The sequence below is a fragment of the Oncorhynchus mykiss genome, chromosome 22 (genome assembly GCF_013265735.2).
Source record: "Oncorhynchus mykiss isolate Arlee chromosome 22, USDA_OmykA_1.1, whole genome shotgun sequence".
NCBI classification, from domain to species: Eukaryota; Metazoa; Chordata; class Actinopteri; order Salmoniformes; family Salmonidae; genus Oncorhynchus; species Oncorhynchus mykiss.
In genome coordinates this window covers 48,501,812-48,520,571 of record NC_048586.1, presented here as the reverse complement: position 1 = coordinate 48,520,571, position 18,760 = coordinate 48,501,812, and the positions used below count along the sequence as shown (strand labels likewise).

The 18,760-nt window shown below is 44.5% G+C and overlaps 1 protein-coding gene across 1 annotated transcript in view; it reads left to right on the top strand.

Annotated features, from left to right (window-relative positions):
- Positions 1-15,127, top strand: part of LOC110502188 (zinc finger protein 804A) — a 140,477-nt gene extending 125,350 nt beyond the window's left edge. The window contains exons 3-4 of the mRNA XM_021580043.2: positions 7,808-7,938; positions 8,336-15,127. Of these exons, the coding sequence (XP_021435718.2) occupies positions 7,808-7,938; positions 8,336-12,248 (4,044 nt within the window). The 3' untranslated portion in view covers positions 12,249-15,127. The remainder of the gene's footprint in view (positions 1-7,807; positions 7,939-8,335) is intronic.
- The last annotated feature ends 3,633 nt before the right edge of the window (positions 15,128-18,760 follow it).

The following is an 18,760-nucleotide window of genomic DNA, read 5'->3' as shown; positions in this document are numbered from 1 at the left end:
AATGCCATACAACTCTCCTTCCGTGGCCTCCAATTGCTCTTAAATACAAGTAAAACTAAATGCATGCTCTTCAACCGATCGCTGCCTGCACCTTCCCGCCCGTCCAACATCACTACACTGGATGGTTCTGACTTAGAATATGTGGACAACTACAAATACCTAGGTGTCTGGTTAGACTGTAAACTCTCCTTCCAGACTCACATCAAACATATCCAATCCAAAGTTGAATCTAGAATTGGCTTCCTATTTCGCAACAAAGCATCCTTCACTCATGCTGCCAAACATACCCTTGTAAAACTGACCATCCTACCGACCCTCGACTTCGGCGATGTCATTTACAAAATACCCTCCAATACCCTACTCGATAAATTGGATGCAGTCTATCACAGTGCCATCCGTTTTGTCACCAAAGCCCCATATACTACCCACCACTGCAACCTGTACGCTCTCAATGGCTGGCCCTCGCTTCATACTTGTCGCCAAACCCACTGGCTCCAGGTCATCTACAAGTCTCTGCAAGCTAAAGCCCCGCCTTATTTCAGCTCACTGGTCACCATAGCAGCACCCACGCGTCCAGCAGGTATATCTCTCTGGTCACCCCCAAAACCAATTCTTCCTTTCGCCGCCTGTCCTTCCAATTCTCTGCTGCCAATGACTGGAACAAACTACAAACATCTCTGAAACTGGAAACCCTTATCTCCCTCACTAGCTTTAAGCACCAACTATCATAGCAGCTCACAGATTACTGCACCTGTACATAGCCCATCTATAATTTAGCACAAACAACTACCTCTCACCCTACAGTATTTATTTATTTTGCTCCTTTGCACCCCATTATTTCTATTTCTACCTTGCACAGTCTTCCACTGCACAAACCTACCAATCCAGTGTTTTACTTGCTATATTGTATTTACTTCACCACCATGGCCTTTTTTTTTGCCTCCCTTATCTCACCTTATTTGCTCACATTGTATATAGACAATGGCTCACTGGAGAGACGCTATCGGAGTCGGTGCAGCCAGCTGGTTTCTCCACGCATCGCGCCGACAGAAACAAACATCTTTCTGGTGAGAAGAGGGGGTATGCTTTATGGTTAACGAGACGTGGTGTGGTCACAACATCATACAGGAACTCAAGTCCTTCTGTTCACCTGATTTAGAATTCCTCACAATCAAATGTCGATCGCATTATCTACCAAGGGAATTCTCTTCGATTATAATCACAGCCGTATATTTTCCTCCCCAAGCAGACACGTCGATGGCTCTGAACGAACTTTATTTGACTCTTTGCAAACTGGAATCCACATATCCTGAGGCTGCATTCATTGTAGCTGGGGATTTTAACAAGGCTAATCTGAAAACAAGACTCCCTAAATTGTATCAGCATATCGATTGCGTAACCAGGGCTGGCAAAACCTTGGATCATTGCTATTCTAACTTCCGCGACGCATATAAGGCCCTCTCCTGCTCTCCTTTCGGAAAAGCTGACCACGACTCCATTTTGTTGCTCCCTGCCTACAAACAGAAACTAAAACAAGAAGCTCCCGCGCTGAGGTCTGTTCAACGCTGGTCCGACCAATCTGATTCCACACTCCAAGACTGCTTCCATCACGTGGACTGGGATATGTTTCGTATTGCGTCAGACAACAACATTGACGAATACGCTGATTCGGTGAGCGAGTTCATTAGAACGTGCATTGAAGATGTCGTTCCCATAGCAACGATTAAAACATTCCCAAACCAGAAACCGTGGATTGATGGCAGCATTCGCGTGAAACTGAAAGCGCAAACCACTGCTTTTAATCAGGGCAAGGTGACCGGAAACCTGACCGAATACAAACAGTGTAGCTATTCCCTCAGCAAAGCAATCAAACAAGCTAAGCGTCAATATAGAGACAAAGTAGAATCGCAATTCAACGGCTCAGACACAAGAGGTATGTGGCAGGGTCTACAGTCAATCACGGATTACAAAAAGAAAACCAGCCCAGTCACGGACCAGGATGCCTTGCTCCAAGGCAGACTAAATAACTTTTTTGCCCGCTTTGAGGACAATACAGTGCCACTGACACGGCTCGCAACCAAAACATGTGGACTCTCCTTCACTGCAGCCGAGGTGAGTAAAACATTTAAACGTGTTAACCCTCGCAAAGCTGCAGGCCCAGATGGCATCCCCAGCCGCGCAATCAGAGCATGCGCAGACCAGCTGGCTGGTGTGTTTACGGACATATTCAATCAATCCCTATCCCAGTCTGCTGTTCCCACATGCTTCAAGAGGGCCACCATTGTTCCTGTTCCCAAGAAAGCTAAGGTAACTGAGCTAAATGACTACCGCCCCGTAGCACTCAATTCCGTCATCATGAAGTGCTTTGAGAGACTAGTCAAGGACCACATCACCTCCATCCTACCTGACACCCTAGACCCACTCCAATTTGCTTACCGCCCAAATAGGTCCACAGACGATGCAATCTCAACCACACTGCACACTGCCCTAACCCATCTGGACAAGAGGAATACCTATGTGAGAATGCTGTTCATCGACTACAGCTCAGCATTTAACGCCATAGTACCCTCCAAACTCGTCATCAAGCTCGAGACCCTGGGTCTCGACCCCGCCCTGTGCAACTGGGTACTGGACTTCCTGACGGGCCGCCCCCAGGTGGTGAGGGTAGGTAACAACATCTCCACCCCACTGATCCTCAACACTGGGGCCCCACCAGGGTGCGTTCTGAGCCCTCTACTGTACTCCCTGTTCACCCACGACTGCGTGGCAACGCACGCCTCCAACTCAATCATCAAGTTTGCGGACGACACAACAGTGGTAGGCTTGATTACCAACAACGACGAGACGGCCTACAGGGAGGAGGTGAGGGCCCTCGGAGTGTGGTGTCAGGAAAATAACCTCACACTCAACGTCAACAAAACTAAGGAGATGATTGTGGACTTCAGGAAACAGCAGAGGGAACACCCCCCTATCCACATTGATGGAACAGCAGTGGAGAGGGTAGTAAGTTTTAAGTTCCTCGGCGTAAACATCACAGACAAACTGAATTGGTCCACCCACACAGACAGCATTGTGAAGAAGGCGCAGCAGCGCCTCTTCAACCTCAGGAGGCTGAAGAAATTTGGCTTGTCACCAAAAGCACTCACAAACTTCTACAGATGCACAATCGAGAGCATCCTGTCGGGCTGTATCACCGCCTGGTGCGGCAACTGCTCCGCCCACAACCGTAAGGCTCTCCAGAGGGTAGTGAGGTCCGCACAACGCATAACCGGGGGCGAACTACCTGCCCTCCAGGACACCTACACCACCCGATGTCACAGGAAGGCCATAAAGATCATCAAGGACAACAACCACCCGAGCCACTGCCTGTTCACCCCGCTATCATCCAGAATGCGAGGTCAGTACAGGTGCATCAAAGCTGGGACCGAGAGACTGAAAAACAGCTTCTATCTCAAGGCCATCAGACAGTTAAACAGCCACCACTAACATTGAGTGGCTGCTGCCAACACACTGACTCAACTTCAGCCACTTTAATAATGGGAATTGATGTAAAATATATCACTAGCCACTTTAAACAATGCTACTTAATATAATGTTTACATACCCTACATTATTCATCTCATATGTTTACGTATATACTGTACTCTATATCATCTACTGCATCTTTATGTAAAACATGTATCACTAGCCACTTTAAACTATGCCACTTTGTTTACATACTCATCTCATATGTATATACTGTACTCGATACCATCTACTGCATCTTGCCTATGCCGTTCTGTTCCATCACTCATTCATATATCTTTATGTACATATTCTTTATCCCTTTACACCTGTGTGTATAAGGTAGTAGTTTTGGAATTGTTAGTTAGATTACACGTTGGTTATTACTGCATTGTCGGAACTAGAAGCACAAGCATTTCTGTACACTCGCATTAACATCTGCTAACCATGTGTATGTGACAAATAAAATTTGATTTGATTTTTTGATTTGATTTGACTTATTTTTCTACTGTATTATTGACTGTATGTTTGTTTTACTCCATGTGTAACTCTGTCTTGTTGTATGTGTCGAACTGCTTGAAAATGAGAACTTGTTCTCAACTTGCCTACCTGGTTAAATAAAGGTGAAATAAAATAAATAAAATTATTATCCCTTAAAGGTGAAATAATTTATTTATTTTTTAAATGTATATACTGCATTCTATGCCATCCTTTGCATCTTGCCAATACCGCTCGTTCAACTCTCATCCATATATTTATATATAAATATTCGTATTCCATCCCTTTACTTAGATGTATGTGTATTAGGTAGTTGTTGTAGAAGTGTTATATTATATTACTATTACTGCATTGTCGGAACTAGAAGCACAAGCATTTCGCTACACTCGCATTAACATCTGCTAACGATGTGACCAATGAAATGTGTTTTTTTGGGGGGTGATGAACGATGACCGAGCGGAATAGGCAAGATGCAATAGATGGTATAAAATACAGTATATACATATGAGATGAGTAATGTATGTATGTAAACATTATTAAAGTGGTATTATTTTAAGTGACTAGTGATCAATTTATGAAAGTGGCCAATGATTTGAGTCTGTGTGTTGGCAGCAGCCTCTCTGTGTTAGTGATGGCTGTTTAACAGTCTGATGGCCTTGAGATAGAAGCTGTTTTTCAGTCTCTCTGTCCCCGCTTTGATGCACCTATACTGACCTCGCCTTCTGGATGATAGTGGGGTGAACAGGCAGTGGCTCGGGTGGTTGTTGTCCTTGTTGTCCTTGATGATCTTTTTGGCCTTCCTGTGAAATCGGGTGGTGTAGGTGTCCTGGAGGGCATGTAGTTTGCCCCCGGTGATGTGTTGCGCATACCGCACCACCCTCTGGAGAGCCTTGCTGTTGAGAGGATCTGCAGAGAAGACTGGGAGAAACTCCCTACATACAGGTGCGCCAGTCTTGTAGCGTCATATCCAAGAAGACTTGATAATGTAATCGCTGCCAAAGGTTCTTCAACAAAATATTGATATTATTTCAGATTTTTATTTCTAATAAAGTAGTTAAAGAAATCTCAAAGCTGTTTTTGCTTTGTCAATATAAGGTATTGTGTATAGATTCATGAGTGGGGAAAACGGTGTAATCCAATTTAGAATAAGGCTGTAATGTAGAAAAATGTTGAAATAGTCAAGGGGTCTGATTTTTTTCTCCTATTGTAGATATGGTATTGGTATTGGTAATGGTATTGTAGAGTTCCTGGATGGTTTACTACTTAAGGAATGCAATGTTTAAGTAACATTTAATCATTTGCTAGCCTACTAAAATATACAGTGTTTGTTCGTTTGTTTGTGGATAAATCTATTCAATAGTTATAATTTCCAATAAGGAACTATCCACTTTCATTGATTTTTAATCAACCCACTGTGAGATTAACTATAGGAAAATGTTGTTTTCCCATTTCTCCCCCGCCCGGCCCTCAGAAACGCAAATCCCTGTAGACGGGGAAGCGAAATTAAAATTAAAATCAGAGTTTAATCTAAGAAATTAATCTGAAAACTATTTTATGGAGCTGCATTAATCTAAAGCCGTTTTTCATTTGTGCAAAAAATATATTTTTGATGAAGTTTAACACCTTTAATAATCTGTGCTACTAGTGCATTATATTGTTGAATGCATGACATACCAAGATAGCTATACATACAGTCTGTTAAAAACACTTTGGGTTGTAGAGTTGAGGAGTATGAAAACAAAACGTGCTCTGGATAAGAGCGTCTGCTAACTGACTAGAATGTTAAATGAGAAAGAAGCCTCTCTGTCTGAGGGATTATTATTCAAGCTGCTTTGTCACTTAGACGCTACGGAGAGGAGTCACAAATTAGTGTCCCTACACAGATTTAGAGATTTACTCATAGTTTATTGGTTTGTGTACACAGATTTAGAGATTTACTCATAGTTTATTGGTTTGTGTACACAGATTTAGCGATTTACTCATAGTTTATTGGTTTGTGTACACAGATTTAGAGATTTACTCATAGTTTATTGGTTTGTGTACACAGATTTAGCGATTTACTCATAGTTTATTGGCTTATGTCCACAGATTTGCAGATGTTATCGCAGGTGCAGCAAAATGCTTGTGTTTTTAGCTACATCAATAGGATGGTAGCGGGGTGAACCTTGCAATGAAAACACATTATACTATACTAGTAATCCAGAATTCTTTAATGAATTCTATAGGAGGGGCCATGACTAGAATACAGCATAGAAAGTACCAGTCAAACGTTTGGACACACCTACTCATTCAAGGGTATTTCTTTAGTTTGTAGAATAATAGTGAAGACATCAAAACTATGAAATAACACATATGGAATCAGGTAGTAGTAAGAAAAAAAGTGTTAAACAAATCAAATTATATTTTATATTTTATATTCTTCAAAGTAGCCACCCTTTGCCTTGATGACAGCTTTGCAAACTCTTGGCATTCTCTCAACCATCTTCACCTGGATCAATTTTCTAACAATCTTGAAGGAGTTCCCACACAAGCAGTACGTGTTGGCTTCTTTTCCTTCACTCTGCAGTCCAACTCATCAAAAACCATCTCAATTGGTTTGAGGTCAAGTGATTGTGGAGGCCAGGTCATCTGATGCAGCACTCCATCACTCTCCTTATTGGTCAAGTAGCCCTTACACAGCCTGGAGGTGTGTTGGATCATTGTCCTGTTGGAAAAACAAATGAAACTCCCACTAAGCGCAAACTATATGGGATGGTGTATCGCTGCAGAATGCTGTGGTAACCATGCTGGTTAATTGTGCCTTGAATTAAAAAAAAAAATTGCTGACAGTGTCACCAGCAAAGCAACCCCACACCACCACACCTCCTCCTCCATGCTTCACAGTGGGAACCACACATGCATCCTTTCACCTACACCGTGGTTGGAAACAAAAATCTCAAACTTGGACTCATCAGACCAAAGGACAGATTTCCACCTGTCTAATGTCCATTGCTTCCAGTCTAATGTCCATTGCTTGTGTTTCCTGGCACAAGCATGTCTCTCCTTCTTATTGGTGTCCTTTAGTAGAGGTTTCTTTGCAGCAATTCGACGATGAAGACCTGATTCACGTAGTCTCTTCTGAACAGTTGATGTTGAGATGGGTCTGTTACTTGAACTCTGCATTTATTTGGGCTGCAATTTCAGAGACATGACTAAGTGGCTAAGTTCAGGACAGGGTGCTGGGTGGAGGCTGGCTCGTGATGACTGTTTAACAGACAGATGGCCTGTAGATAGAAGCTGATTATCAGTCTCTCAGTCTCAGCTTTGATGCACCTGTATGGTCTCTGCCATCTGGGTGGTAGCGGGGTGAACCAGCCATGACTCGAGTGGCTGAGGTCCTTGATGATTTTCTTGGCTTTCCTGTGACACTGGGTGCTGTAGATGTCCTGGAGGGCAGGCAATGTGCCCCCCCGGTGATGCGTTGGGCTGACGTACCCGGCGATTATACAGCACCACAGGATGCTCTCAATTGTGCATCTGTGAACGTTTGTGAGGGTTTTAGGTGACATTTCAGGTTGTCAGTTGAACTTGAAACTTTTGATCCTCTCGACACGTAGAGATATTTCAGATAGGATGCATCCTTTTAGACGCCCCCTTCTATAGTGCTAGATTGGATGTAGATTGTTTGGTGAGATATTAACAGGCCAATTTATGTAAGCCTTTGTGATACAGTGCACTACCTGGCCCTGGCTAAAACGATTCCACTATAGAGGGGATAGGGTGCCGTTAGGTACGCCATATTAACGATCTGTTCTGACTTCCACAGAGGCTGAAGGAGCTGAAGCAGAGAGAGTTTGCCCGGAACGTGGCCTCTAAGACCAGGAAGGATGCGCGGAAACAGGAGAGAGCACTCCGGAGGATACATGAGCTTGCCGAACAACGCAGAGAGGTCCATTGGTGGGTACATACTGTATGTCCCAGAACATTCCAAGATATGATTCATCACAGATTATTGGTTGAAGTGTGATCTGTCACAGATAATGTATAGGAGGATCCTGAGTCTTTCTGACATTGTAGTCATAAAATTTGAAATACCAGTTCTGATTTTAAACTGATTATAATGAAGTAATTTCAACCAGATTTGCCCACTGTGTATGCATACCTTTTTATACACTGTATATCGTTTTGATGTAATGGGGAAATTCAGATGTCTAGGGATGAGACCTTGCTTGAGATACATGAATCATGAGCATTGATATCATTAAGTGAAACGGCCCATAACAATTGAGTCCCATGCACAAATGAATATGGACTTGCAAATATTCATTCAAAATGTTATTTTTCTATATTTCAGCGCTCCAGGCAGTGGCCCCAAGTTCAAGTCCACTACGGTGGCAGTGGAGGGCAGTTTCAGAGACAGCTGTACCAATGGACCTTCAGAGGAGTCCAACAACTCCACAGTTCAGGAGACAGGAACCCACAACCACACCAGCACCGGCACTGGCCTGGCCACCAACAGCAAGACCCAGAAAACACTATACTGGCCTTACACGGGAAAGGCCAAGAAACAGACTTACAACAGGCACAAAATAGCATTCTCATTCTCCTTCCCAAAGAAAGCATCCATGAAGCTGAAATCTTCGGCCGCCGTATTCTGTGACAACACAGAGGAGGGTTCCAAAGAATGCGTCAGAAGACAGAAGCTCAGAATGCCCCTTGTTGAGTTGAACATTCTGGACTCTCCTACTGCAGAGGAAAAGGGACTGGGTCATGGGACTGTGGAGGCTATTGACACTCAGCCTGGTGATCTCAGCCCAAACAGTGTTCATTTTAGTGAGTGGAGCCAGAGGTCATCAGATGCACTAGCCAGGTCTGACATCCCGATGCCACCACAGTGCTCGCATTTGTGTTCTGTGTTAGTTAACTCTGAGGATATGGCCAGACCTTATGTGTCCTCCGTCTCCCAATTACCTGCATTCCCAGGCAACCCAGACACAGTACTAGATAGACCGAACTCTGAGGAAACACAGAGAAACAGCACAACAGAGGCCGAGCCGGAAACAAGCAAACTCCAGCAAGATCATAAAATAGAGGAGAGTGTCTGTGGGGAAGAGGACTCCTCCATTAGCAGTTTCTCTTCTGAGGTCGTCTCCGGTTCTGATGGTCTCCCTGAGAACGGCTCCTCCTCTCAATCCTCTCAGTGTCCTGGGACTGTGAGAGAGGAACAGAAAGGAGAAGACATTACGGTGGTGGTGAAGACCCTGTCTTTCACCAAGCCCAGCCAGCCCTTCTTCTCTGTGCTCAGCAGAGATGGAAACACTGTTCTCCAGTGGCCTACAGAGATGTTGACCTTCACCAGGACAGAGCCCTGTCTCTCCTACAGCTGCAACCCCCTCCATTTTGACTTTAGGGCCTCACAGCAATGGCAGAGCAGGGCGAAGGTTAGTGTTGGTGACAGTCAGAGTAATTTATCTGTGGCTTTGTGTATCAGCTCAACCTCTGTCTGCGCTGAGGAACCAACAGATGTTGACAACAAGCACAACAACAAGGCCTGCTCTGGCCCAAACCATCAGAGCCCTATCAGAGACGGCAGGGAGGCAGTGGAGAGGAAGGATTGTCTCATATGTGAGCACCACACGAGTGACACAGACACAGAAAGTTACAGCTTGCGACTTAAGAGACACGGCAGTGGTGGATATAGTAGGCACTCAAAAGGTAGGACTCAATCTGAGAAAAGAGCAGCAGGTGGCGAGAAATGGAAATCCAGAGACAGGCGCCATTATAGGAGCCACAAGAAGAAGGGGAGGAGGAGGAGGAGGAGGGGGGGGATGAGAGGAGGCAGTGAGGAAGAAGAGGAGCACCACAGAGAGAGGGAGACAGACGGAGGGTTGGAGAGCAATACAGAGAAAAGCAACAAATTTCAGAGACGGTCTGAGTGTTGGGAAGGACTTGATAGCCAATTTAGAGTCCCCACTTCACAGCAAGTGCAGCCATTAGAGAAGTCAAAGCAATCGGCTGAGGACAGCGGCTGCGCTGCTCCCTTTGCCGCGGAGGACAGGGAGACGGAGAGAGAGAGGGAGAGGGAGAGAGAGAGGGAGAGGGAGAGAGAGACGGAGAGAGAGAGGGAGAGGGAGACGGAGAGAGAGAGAGAGAGGGAGAGAGAGAGGGAGAGGGAGAGGGAGAGGAAGTGTGTGGTGGAGAGGGAGCGGGTTGTGGAGAGGAAGGAAGAGAGAAGAAGACAGGAAACAGCAGGCAGAGTAAACGGCTCAGCGGGCAGCCTCAGCCTCTCGGATGAAAAGGTGTTTGGGAAGAGCGTCAGGAGAGACCCAGTCCATCCATCAACAGAACAGAGAAACACTGCAGGGCATGGCTCAAAGAGCTCCCAGAGTCACAACGACACCCCTTGCCCTGAGAAACCTCCTGGGGTTGTTAGACAAAACCCAAGCAGAGTGATGACAGTCACGGCACCAGAGAGCTTAGTCACCGTTACCCAAAAACTAAGAATGGCCCTTTCACCCGAGAGGCTTGGTGAAGACTTGTGTGAGAGCAGGGCCCTGAAACGGAAAAGGACAGCATCAATGTCTCTGGCTGATAAGGAGCAGGGCCTTGACCTCCAGGGTCCATGCACTCAGTGTCAGCCAGCTGTAATGGTAGAGCCCAGCGGGCCAGTCCTATGTACCCAGTGTCAGTCAACTGTGGAAGAGTCCAATTGGCCAGATGGTTCAATGGGTGAGGAGGGGTCTGCTTGGTCTTGCTGTGTTTCTTGTGGTGGGGAGGGGAGACAGAGGAAGAGACAGAGAGGGTCCAGTTATAATCCTCACATCTCAGACCCTCCTGTAGGTCACAATGTTCTCATCTCAGACCCTCCTGTAGGTCACAATGTTCTCATCTCAGACTCTCCTGTAGGTCACAATGATCACATCTCAGACCCTCCTGTAGGTCACAATGTTCTCATCTCAGATCCTCCTGTAGGTCACAATGATCACATCTCAGACCCTCCTGTAGGTCACAATGTTCACATGGCAGAACCTCCTCTGGATGTACTGTCTGTTGACAGATGTGAGCTGAACGTCCAGAGTGAGAATCTAGTGAATACAGCTGTGGAATATCTTGAGGTTAAAGGTCAACTTGCCAGCTGTAGTGCCTTGAGTCAGCCAGCTGTAGAGCACGACAGTAAGTCAATGGGAGGCTCTCCTCGGCTCCAGATTCAGAACAATGTTCCCAGCATGAATGAAGAATGTTCCTTCTCTCCCTCTCAAACTGGACCTGTAAGAGATCCCCCAAATCCCCCAGAAATAATTGGTATTACTAATGAATACAAAAACAATACTGTTTGCCTCCCAAACTCTTCCACTGTTTCTCTCCCGATCATGGTACATCATATAGGAATGGGTAACTTAGGACAAGATTGTATAACAAGGAAATCGGTGGCAGTGACTGCCCAGGTCAGTCCACTGGGTGTGAGAGAGATCATCCCCCCGTCCATCCCACAGATGTTTCACAGACAGAAAACGAGTCTGGACAAGTCATGTCAGCACAGTCCCCAGAGCCACCCCACCCACCAGGAGTGCCACAGCCCCCAGCATACCCAGATTCAGAGGTTTCATCCTGGGGTTAGGGTTCAGGACGAGAGAGGGTTCATGGAGAGCCTGAGACCTGGCAGTACTAACATTACAGCTAGCCCCTACCACAATCACCGACCGCCATGTTTCCATCAGCATCACCTGTCTGACGGCATGGAGAAACACCACTGTCTCGTTCAGATCCAGACCCACAGGCACGTCCTCCACCACCATCAGCAACATCAGATGTTCCCTGGAAAGATGAAGCAAGTTCTGTCTGGATCTCCTGTCGCGGTGTCCACCTCCTGTCCTCCCATGCTCCACCCCGTCCACCTGTCTCCATCCCCCATGTCGCCCATGTCCCCCATGCCAACCAGGTCCATCACTATCCGACACACCATTCTCCATCACCAACATCACCACCGTGCAGCCTTCCTCCCTGCTCACCCCCAACCAACTCTCTTACCCCATGTTCTGCCTGTCCCAGTCAGCAGCCTGCCTATTGGGGCAGAAATGTGTCCCTCTGGCCCCTACCCACCTCCCTTTGTGACCTCACCACCGCAACTCTCGGTAATGGCCCCGCCCAGTTTACACCACCACCCAATGGCGGTGACATTCCACGCCATGCCCCGTCCAGCCATGTTCCCCTCCATGCTGCAGGCACACCCACATCCCACTGTCATCCCTCTACAGTCCATGTTTTAATGACATCACATCCCACTGTCATCCCTCTACAGTCCATGTTTTGATGACATCACATCCCACTGTCATCCGTCTACAGCCCATGTTTTGATGACATCACATCCCACTGTCATCCGGGCTACAGTCCATGTTTTGATGATATCACATCCCACTGTCATCCGGGCTACAGTCCATGTTTTGATGACATCACATCCCACTGTCATCCGGGCTACAGTCCATGTTTTGATGACATCGCATCCCACTGTCATCCCTCTACAGTCCATGTTTTGATGACATCACATCCCACTGTCATCCGGGCTACAGTCCATGTTTTGATGATATCACATCCCACTGTCATCTGGGCTACAGTCCATGTTTTAATGACATCACATCCCACTGTCATCCCTCTACAGTCCATGTTTTGATGACATCACATCCCACTGTCATCCGTCTACAGCCCATGTTTTGATGACATCACATCCCACTGTCATCCGGGCTATAGTCCATGTTTTGATGACATCGCATCCCACTGTCATCCCTCTACAGTCCATGTTTTGATGACATCACATCCCACTGTCATCCGGGCTACAGCCCATGTTTTGATGACATCACATCTCACTGTCATCCGGGCTACAGTCCATGTTTTGATGACATCACATCCCACTGTCATCCGTCTACAGCCCATGTTTTGATGACATCACATCCCACTGTCATCCGGGCTACAGTCCATGTTTTGATGACATCACATCCCACTGTCATCCGTCTACAGCCCATGTTTTGATGACATCACATCCCACTGTCATCCGGGATACAGTCCATGTTTTGATGACATCACATCCCACTGTCATCCGTCTACAGCCCATGTTTTGATGACATCACATCCCACTGTCATCCGGGATACAGTCCATGTTTTGATGACATCACATCCCACTGTCATCCGGGCTACAGTCCATGTTTTGATGACATCACATCCCACTGTCATCCGGGCTACAGTCCATGTTTTGATGACATCACATCCCACTGTCATCCGTCTACAGCCCATGTTTTGATGACATCACATCCCACTGTCATCTGGGCTACAGTCCATGTTTTGATGACATCACATCCCACTGTCATCCGTCTACAGCCCATGTTTTGATGACATCACATCCCACTGTCATCCGGGCTACAGTCCATGTTTTGATGACATCACATCCCACTGTCATCCGGCTACAGTCCATGTTTTGATGACATCACATCCCACTGTCATCCGGCTACAGTCCATGTTTTGATGACATCACATCCTACTGTCATCCGGGCTACAGCCCATGTTTTGATGACATCACATCCCACTGTCATCCCTCTACAGTCCATGTTTTGATGACATCACATCCCACTGTCATCCGGGCTACAGCCCACGTTTTGATGACATCACATCCCACTGTCATCCGGGCTACAGCCCATGTTTTGATGACATCACATCCCACTGTCATCCGGGCTACAGTCCACGTTTTGATGACATCACATCCCACTGTCATCCGGGCTACAGTCCACGTTTTGATGACATCACATCCCACTGTCATCCGGGCTACAGCCCACGTTTTGATGACATCACATCCCACTGTCATCCGGGCTACAGCCCATGTTTTGATGACATCACATCCCACTGTCATCCGGGCTACAGTCCATGTTTTGATGACATCACATCCCACTGTCATCCGGGCTACAGTCCATGTTTTGATGACATCACATCCCACTTTCATCTCATTGCTGGACATGTTTTGATGACGTCATCATCTAACATGCCACTGCAGGAAGTATAGCTTTCAATCTTCTTTTTTGTTGTTTTACTTACAACTATTATTTCAAATGGGGGCGAAAGCAACAACAAACAAACAAAAAGTTACTGTCAATTTCATCTCGTACTTAAAGTAGTCTTTTCTTCACGTAACATCCCGAAACCTGCTTTAACAATGGAAAGGCTTCTGTGGTAGCCTATTCAGAGTGATAAGTGATTTTCATTTCATACAATATTATCCAGAAATATTTCCTTTGGAGTGACAATCAAGCATAACTACAGAATTAGAACGTGTGCAATACTAAAAAACCAGTCTGAAGCAGATTAATTATTAGAGTGTCCTCTAGACTGTATTTTTTTTGCTAGTGAAGTGCTTCAATAGTCTACCTTTATGGGCATTGCATGCAATACTAGTTTAATGAAACATGAACAGAAGCACAGTCCGTTTTTCTAGTGCAAACGGTACGGTGTGGAAGAGTTTCACTCTACGTTCATTTTGTTTCCTAAAGTATGACAATTCATTCACAAAACACTCTATTGTACAGCATTCCCTCCGTAGTTTCAGACACAGCCCCCCCCCCCCCCCCAAAAAAAAAAATAATATATATATTTGGCAAATAAAGTATGCATTGAAAGAATGGGTCTGAGCTGTGGCTGTCCTTATATGGACACGGTATGGCTACATATGTTATGAGTTAGATTTTATACATTAGATTTATTTTAAAAAGTGTCAGTGTCTTTGTAATCACATAGCCCTGATTGATTCTGTACCTAAATCTGCTTACCAAGTGGTCGCAAATGCTTCCCCATAGGCCTTCTCCATGTAATTGTAATACAGTAGATGATGAAAACTGTTCTACCGTTCTGCAACTAATTCAACTTGATTTATAAAAACAAAAACAAAAAAAATTGTACATTGTTGTAAATTAGCCATATTTATAATTCACTTGCAGGCTTTATTGTAAGATATAATTCTGATTTTATAGTGCAAGTTACCCCTTTATGTATTATCGTCATTATTTAGATACAACTATGTTTTTACTTACGTTTTGTCAACAGAATGATGTTGAGGTAAAAATAAATACAATGTAAAAAATGTAATTAAAATAAAAAAATATTCCTCTTTCTCGATTCTCTTTTTTTTTTTTTTGGTTTCAGATGTGTGAGTCTTTTAATTCGCCACTCTGCAGTACACTATAATGAATACAACATCCGTGTTAAGTTGACTTGCTGATAACATGCAGTCGGAGAGAAAGGCATTCAACGGCGTAGCTGTTAGTGGAGGTTGTAAAAGACAAAGAGGAAATGCAATGTGGAGGGAGATTTGTCTTGGAGATAAAGCGCTGTTGAATATTTCATCTAAAAGAGTTCCTGAGAGAGATTACAACAGCAACAACATAAAATATGATGGCGGATATGTGGTGTAAATTTAGTCAGTCTATTTTACAATGAGATGCATTAAATCTCCTGCAAGCAAGGCTTGTCAAACACCCCACATGCTGTTTCACTGCTACAAATGACCTTCAGAGGTCTAGAGCTGTCACTAAAATGGTCGCTGTCACCTCCAGGCTTCTACAGTGTTTTCCAGTATTATTGGTTTATTCGGGAAACACCATTAGGTTTTGCAGCAGCAAATATCCTTCTGGGATCCACACAAAAAACACCACAAGTGACAAAACACTCATGCACTGATACACAATAACAGACACACAAATGTAAAATGCAATGATACACAAACAATAGAATAATGGTGTGTGTGTGTGTAGATAGTGTGTCATAGAATGTGTTAGAGTGTCTGTGTGTGTTAGAGTGTCTGTGTGTAGATAGAGTGTGATAGTGTGTGATAGAGTGTGTTAGTCTGTATGTGTTAGTGTGTCTGTGTGTGTTAGAGTGTCTGTGTGTGTTAGTGTGTCTGTGTGTGTAGATAGAGTGTGTTAGAGTGTCTGTGTGTAGATAGAGTGTGATAGCGTGTCTGTGTGTGATAGAGTGTGATAGAGTGTGATAGTGTGTCATAGAGTGTCTGTGTGTAGATATAGTGTGATAGAATGTGTGTGATTTCACAGCCCCTATTGTGCAATGAGATGTTGTTTAACAAACAAACACAACAAGTAACAAAAACACCGAGATGCGGTTTAATAAAAAACATATTATTTTTATTGGGTGATTTAACGGGGTAATCTTCAGTTCGACCAATAACAACGCTGACATCCCACCACTGATTTGGCTGGGGAAAGCACCCCTTTCAAATTCATAGGCAGAGCTACAGATACAAGGGACTGACCTTGTGCAGTGGCAGTTCTACCCATGTGTTGAGACCACACAATGTTTTGTTATCGATTACATTGTTTACAAACTCACTTTTAAATGTATTATATTGAACTGCAAATCAGTTAAGAACAAATTCTTATTTACAACGACGGCCTACCCCCGGCCACACCCGGACTCCCAATCAAAGCTGGATGTGATACAGCCTGGATTCGAACCAGGGACTGTAGTGACTCCTCTTGCTTAGACCGCTGCGCCACTCGGACGGGTGAAGCAAAGCAAGCTATTCTTTCGGGTTCTGATGGGGTACGACAGTTGAACTAGGCTCATATTCATGATTCATATTTTCTTCAAGAATCCGTGGGTATATATACAGTGGGGAGAACAAGTATTTGATACACTGCTGATTTTGCAGGTTTTCCTACTTACAAAGCATGTATCAAATTCTTACAGTATGTCATGCAATAAAATGCCAATCAATTACTTAAAAATCATACAATGTGATTTTCTGCAGTTTTGTTTAAGATTCCGTCTCTCACAGTTGAAGTGAACCTATGATAAAAAAAATTACAGGCCTCTACATGCTTTGTAAGTAGGAAAACCTGCAAAATCAGCAGTGTATCAAATACTTGTTCTCCCCACTGTATATACATACATAATTCATTTAAAAGTTAAATGGATGTAGCAGGTTAAGTCGTTTTAAAGGGTATAGTCAGGTTAAGTCAAAGTAATGCGTCATCACAAAGTCCAACTTTACAGGGGGAATAACAAGCACCTCCGGGGGGTTTGTGTTACATGGCAGATATACCACGGCTAAGGGCCGTGTCCAGGCACTCCACGTTGCGTCGTGCTGAAGAACAGACCATAGCCGTGGTATATTGGCCATATATCATAACCCCCCCGAGGTGCCTTATTGCTATCATAAACTGGTTTTACCAACTACAATTAGAGCAGTCAAAATACATGTTTTGTCATACCTGTTGTATACGGTCTGATATACCACGGATGTCAGCCAATCAAATCAAAATCAAATGTATTCATGAAGCCATTCTTACATCAGCTGATATCTCAAAGTGCTGTACAGAAACTCAGCCTAAAACCCCAAAACAGCAAGCAATGCAGGTGTAGAAGCACGGTGGCTAGGAAAAACTCCCTAGAAAGGGCAGAACCTAGGAAGAAACCTAGAGAGGATCCAGGCTATGAGGGGTGGCCAGTCCTCTTCTGGCTGTGCCGGGTGGAGATTATAACAGAACACGGCCAAGACGTTCAAATGTTCATAGATGTCCAGCAGGGTCAAATAATAATAATCACAGTGGTTATAGAGGGTGCAACAGGTCAGCACCTCAGGAGTAAATGTCAGTTGGCCTTTCATAGCCGATCATTCAGAGTATCTCTATCTCTACCAATCAGAATGTAGGGCTCGAACCACCCAGTTTAAAAAGTAGTTGTCGAATCCTTGTTTCTGATTGGCTAGAAGGGCATTCCAGAGTGTGCGTTATTTGCACTGTAATTGTAACGATCGTCTGTGGTGGAAGAAGGTGAGGACCAAAGTGCAGCGCAGTCCCGTAAGGTGAATGACAAAAACACTAAACAGGAAATACTCACCTACAAAACACAGGTGGGAAAAGGCTACCTAAGTGAGATTTTCAATCAGAGACAATGAACGACACCTGCCTCTGATTGAGAACCATACCAGGCCAAACACAAAAAAAACACAACATAGAAAAAAGAACATAGACTACCCACCCCAACTCACGCTCTGACCAAACTGAAACAAAGACATAACAAAGGAACTAAGGTCAGAACGTGACAATAATGCACAGTATTTTTGCACGGTGGAATCCAATGACTATAGTCAATGCTTACGCGTTCGATGTTTAAGCTGCTTTTGAAAGCAAAAGTCGAAATGAAAACGTTATTATATTTATATTATATATTAGTATTGTTGAATTAAATATTCCTAATTTCAAGCTAGGACTGATGGTTTGGTTAGCTAAACTACCAAGTATGTTTGTGTTTTGATACAACAGCAACTCCTGTACTGTAGCTATACAGTAAACTTGCTAGCTACTTCAGTGGATGTTTAACACATTTCGAGAGGCAAATGTGCTAAAGTATAGCCATGGTATAAAAAATATATATCAATAATTAGTTATGGAGACGCCTTCCACGCCCCGTTCATGGTTTTTCCTTAGGACGCATAGCCCCTCTTTAATTATTCGTTACTTAGTTTCACAAAGGGATTCTTTTCAGTTGTACCACAGTCCACAGTTTGACCGCTGTGATGACAGCTTACTGCCACAGATGCATTAGAGCGTGGATGATTGTGGAGCTAAAACGATGACTTTTCTCAGACATATCAGTGGCAATTTGCTGCCATGCTTCCCTTTCGCTACGATGCAGCAGAGGATGGCTAAGCCTTAGCCATCTCTCAGTGAGAGGGGGAAGGTTTTGATTCACACCTAGCTAACCCAGCTAGCTAATCTCTCTCTCT